The following is a 5,000-nucleotide window of genomic DNA, read 5'->3' as shown; positions in this document are numbered from 1 at the left end:
AAGGACCATACCGGCGGTCTGGCATGTTTAGCCCATTGACTTTACGTGACATAGCTACCGACCATTTTCCAAAGTATACTGTAGTTTGTTTGATTTTTGAGGAAGCCACTGGATTCCATTCATTTTAGTGCAGTATGAAAATCAACTCGCAGGGATTTGAAACTCACTTGAGACGGGTAAATCAAACACACTGCATTTCATTGTGTGTTATTTTTTTGCCAGAGCTACGCTATCGTTGTATTTAAATGCATCTTTAAGTGCCGATTTATTTGAAAAGACTATCCAAAAATAGTCACTGGAGAAAAGGTTGATCTACAAATAAATTGACCGCACAATGATTTTTAGCCAACATTCACTCAATTATATAAAGGGAAGTTTGTTAATGTTTTAAGGACTGTGGAGACACTATACTGTAGTTATATGCTAAATCTAACAGGCTAAGACTAAAGCACAACCCCTTGAAGCTGTGCTGCCCCTTACCAACCAGACCAAAGTGGTTTGAACTGACCTTTACTGCCATTCTTAGAGCCTCAAAACTTTTAAAGTGAAATAAAAGAAAGTGCCATAGTTAAAAACGCAACAAACTGCCTTTAGAACAGAAAACAGGTGGACATTTCGTCAGGAAAGCTCATCCTCTGGTCTGCTCATGGTTATCTGGCCATTAGACTTTGACATCTCATTTCCATCAACCGAGGAGGGGAAAACAACACGAACGGACCTCCAACTCATAATTCCTGGTCAGAAACTGGGCTTTCTCAAAACTGCAACTTCTCCAAGATGTAGCATTGTGACATCACAGACACAAGAATCAAGAAGAAATAACAATGTGTTTTTATACTTTTAAGCAGACTTTCAAGTTTCTTTTTATGCAAAGTCAGAAACTTCCCAGTTCCCAATGGCACGAATGCAACCATCTGTCTTTTAAGCACTTCTCGTGCTGAAAACTACAGCAAGTGCATATATTACTTTTCATCACTTGCATGATTCCACAATTCTGTGGCATTTCAAATTTTTCTGTGGAACATTCAGTTTTCTGCAAAAAAATAAAGTCATTGTGGAATTGCGGCTTTCTGTGGAGCCCGCCTGCCTGCAGGCAGGCAGGCCCCAGCCTCATTTGATGCTGCTTCATGTTTATGTTTGAATAATGAATTACCATTGACTTTAAAAGTGACTATAATATAGAAACAGATTTATCATGCAGTATACAGTACCTGCAGGGGTCCCTCAGATAGATTAAATAGTGGCCACTGACAGTTGATCAGCATAGTGATACTAACAATAATGACCAATAAAACAATGAATGTTTGTGTATTCTATAAATCGCAAACACACAACAAACGACAAACACACAAAAGTTTACCCGTCTGTGTCTCTTCCAACTGTAACGTCCCTTCACATTGGGTATACTTCCTCTAATTGAGCAGAACCACTTTTAACCACTTAAAACCTATACGTTGAGACCCTTTATAGTACTAGGCCCCCCCGCCCCCTCCTGTTTTTGCTCTAAGTACTATATCTTCACCAAAACAATCTTCTGAATTCTTCTGAAATATCTTCCGAATTCTGATCTACATGCCCAAAACATGTTGTAACGCAATGCTTTGAGAGCTTGTAGATCGGCTATTTTTACAAAGTGTTCGCCCCTAGAATAGGGACGCTAGAGTTCATGTGGCTAAAAACATAATCCAAACCCCCCCCCCCCACTTGTGTTTCTATGCGTCTGCAGGGGTCCCTCTGAAGCCGCGCAGAGAGATGACATTCCAGGAGGACCCGGAGGGTCATGTGAAGGTGACGTGGTTGTCAAAGTTCAACGTGAGCGTGGAGCCTGTGGTTTACCTGCTCCAGTCCCGCTGGAACACAGGAATACACCCCAGTGAAGACCACGCCTCCCCGTGGACCACGGTTGCCATGGTAGAGTAACTAATTACCTAACTACCAGCATCCTTCAGCCTGATATCTCTTTGTTTAGTCAGGGTGTGTATGGCAGGAAATGCCTGGTGGTTAACCCATTAAGACCTGAGGCCGATAAAAAAAAAAGAAGCTTTCTGAAAAACGTATGTCGCTATCAGTGGGGCTCAAACTTTTTCATGTCATGGACCCTCAAAACTATTATGTATTTGGCCCCCGACCCCCATCTCAAAATGTTTTGTTCCAGGGATCCCCAGAAGCAAGGATTTGAGTAAAAAAAAAATATATATAATTGCAGATCTACAAGCTCATATCACGGCACGAAGTGACGCGTTATGAGCTTGTAGATCTAGCTTGTAGAGCTTGTAGAGCTAGATATCTAAACGTTGGACAGCGAGGCCATGCTGATATTAGATTACATTTATTTATACATTTTTTTACCAAATGAAGCCTAGCATCCCTATCCTGGCCATGTCATAATAGGCAAACATTCTGCAAAAATCTATCTACAAGCTCACAACGCGTCATTGCGTGTTGAGCTTGTACGTTTTTGGCAAAGAGATTTGAGAGAAAAAAAGGAGGGGTACGGGTATAGAACCCTGGGGGACCCCGGTCAACAAAGTATATGGTTTAAGTGGTTAAATGGGTGCGGGGACACGGGACATGGTTCACTTTTTGGCTCATGGCAACTGTTTATGCAGGCATTGTTCTTCTTCTCTGATCTCTTTCCTCGAAACTGACGGATTTCTGTCATGTGTTGACATCATTGGTACTGTTTTTAATTGTAGTAAATAATGGCTTCTCTCCCGGAAAGGGATATGTTGTTAGCTTCTCTAGAATATCGAGGAACAGCAGGAGGCTGAGGGGGATGCGAAGGGCCTCATGGAGAAGCTGAAGTCAAACTATAGTCGTTTTGTTAACCAAAGCTAATCACTGAAATTGTGCGTTGTGGATATTCAATTATTCGTCCACCAACTTTCAGAGAAGTAGAACTATACGGCACAGTCAGGAGGGACTTTCACACTCAGGGGTTTTTCTGTGTGTCATGAAACAACCGTGATAATTCATCATAACATAATGGGTGACCTATAATCCCTTTAACCACGGAACAGTGTCACAATATTCCTAACCTCTCATTATCATAACCTCTCTGAGCTCAGCAGTAGTGTCAAATGATGAAGCTGCTCCCGGTCTCCATCATAGAGATAGAGACAGTTTGGTCTTCCAGCTCATCAGTCTGATGCCTAACTGTCTAAACCATCTCCACCCTTTAGCCAGTCTGCCATCCTGCGTGGGTAAACCTTGTGTGTGTATGTCTGTGTGGCTGCACGCGCGTGTGTGTGTGAGGTTAGGTAAATAAGCAGCAGAGCTTAAAAAGGGTCCAGAGACAGCCACAGTCGTTCCACCGGCTGACTCCATATGACTGAACGTTCATTATGGTCTTACAGAGATGGTAGCGTGTGTCTGTGTGTGTGTGTGTGTGTGTGTGTGTGTCAGACAGACTTTAAGGGATTATCTTTGTACTGACAGAGACAGTACATTCGTCATTCATTCATAAGAAACCTTCAACAATGACAGCTGAGGCTGATGTGCTTGTGTTTATGTGGTTTTTTTAGGTGGCCCCAACGGATATTGCACATCAAAACCTAGCAGTACGTGTCCCAAGTTAGACCGGACTGCAAACTGTATAAAACAGAATTATTAAAATGGGTTCAAAGATGTCATGGGTTCCTGAAGAGGTTCCTTGAGTAACTATAAAGATTGCACTCAGTAGAACGCATACCTCAACCAGCAACTATGCTATTGTCAAGATATAGTATGTCATTAACACCTTAGATATGATTATTATGTCATTTTGCACTCTCATTTGATTATGACCTTGTCCTTTGACATTTTCAGCCCAAAAGTGAAACATTTATTTGGGACAGCCTACTTATCACTCCCACCAGATACTCATAAAAGTCAATGTAATGGTCTGTGGGCGGGGCGGAACCAGAGCCTTCCAATGTAAAATTTAAGTCACTTCCCTTCTTACTGTGATTCGTTGAGCACTATCCAATCAGCAATGACGTGCCTACGTAACAGGTGACTTTCAGAATTCAGGCCAAAGATGGTTATAGGATTAGCCATGGTTCACATGACGCTTGTATACAAGCGTCATGGTGCCTAGTCCCCCTGGTCTAAAGTTGTGTTCGATTTTTTCACATTGCCATCTCTCACATAAACATAAACGTTCAAATTTCAAATATAAAGTGCTTACCACCGAGCCACGGATGTTACAAGGCGATGCGGACCGCGATGAGTACCCGTATCTCCCGTATTGTTCAATAAAAAGCATTTTAATCCCATCGCCGGCCATTTTCTCCAAATTGTCTCCTATACTTTCAACCATGCGACACTAATGGTTGGGAGGTGTATTGCACTCTGATACATTACAAAACAAAAAAAAACAAAAAAAGAAAATGGCCGGCGATGGGATAAAAATGCTTTTTATTGAACAATACGGGAGATACGGGTACTCATCGTGGTCCGCATCGCCTTGTAACATCCGTGGCTCGGTGGTAAGCACTTTATATTTGAAATCTGAACGTTTATGTTTATGTGAGAGATGGCAATGTGAAAAAATCGAACACAACTTTAGACCAGGGGGACTCTGCACCATGACTGTCATGGTATGACAGTCATGTTTCAGGGCTAGTTATAGGATATAGAAAGATATGCCATCCCAATAGACCATATTCACACAGCGGCCATTTTGGAATTGAACATTGAAAGTGCCACCCCGTTGCCGTGGCAACCGGGGTGGCACTTCATTGACTTAGTAGCAACATGGTCGCCGTGTGAATATGGTCTATTGTAGGCACTAGAGGTGAAATGGTACACAAATGGCATATGGTCTCCTAAGTGGGCGTCGTCTGAAGGCAGATCTCGTGAACGTGAACGTCCTATGTTTGCTGGTGCTAGATCCCTCGAGGGTGTGTTGCTGGGACAGAGAAAGGTCGACAATAAAGTTGATTTTCTCCTGATGTGTCGCTCTGAAAAAAGGCATGTTTGGAAAAGAAAGTTGGAATGTGCCTGGACCGTGGCCTGGC

The 5,000-nt window shown here is 42.5% G+C and overlaps 1 protein-coding gene across 2 annotated transcripts in view; it reads left to right on the top strand.

Annotated features, from left to right (window-relative positions):
- The window catches only part of anos1b (anosmin 1b), a 60,417-nt gene that overhangs the window by 34,917 nt on the left and 20,500 nt on the right, over window positions 1–5,000 (top strand). For both annotated transcript variants that reach the window (XR_013933250.1, XM_080429984.1), the window contains exon 5: window positions 1,727–1,911. Coding sequence is in view for 1 of the 2 variants with exons in the window: in XM_080429984.1 (XP_080286110.1) it covers window positions 1,727–1,911 (185 nt within the window). In the remaining variant the exon portion in view is untranslated. The remainder of the gene's footprint in view (window positions 1–1,726; window positions 1,912–5,000) is intronic.

Source organism: Gymnoscopelus braueri (assembly GCF_963280865.1).
Source record: "Gymnoscopelus braueri genome assembly, chromosome: 6".
Taxonomy (NCBI): Eukaryota; Metazoa; Chordata; class Actinopteri; order Myctophiformes; family Myctophidae; genus Gymnoscopelus; species Gymnoscopelus braueri.
Note: the sequence above shows the minus strand (reverse complement) of the source record. Positions and strands in the feature narration are given on the sequence as shown.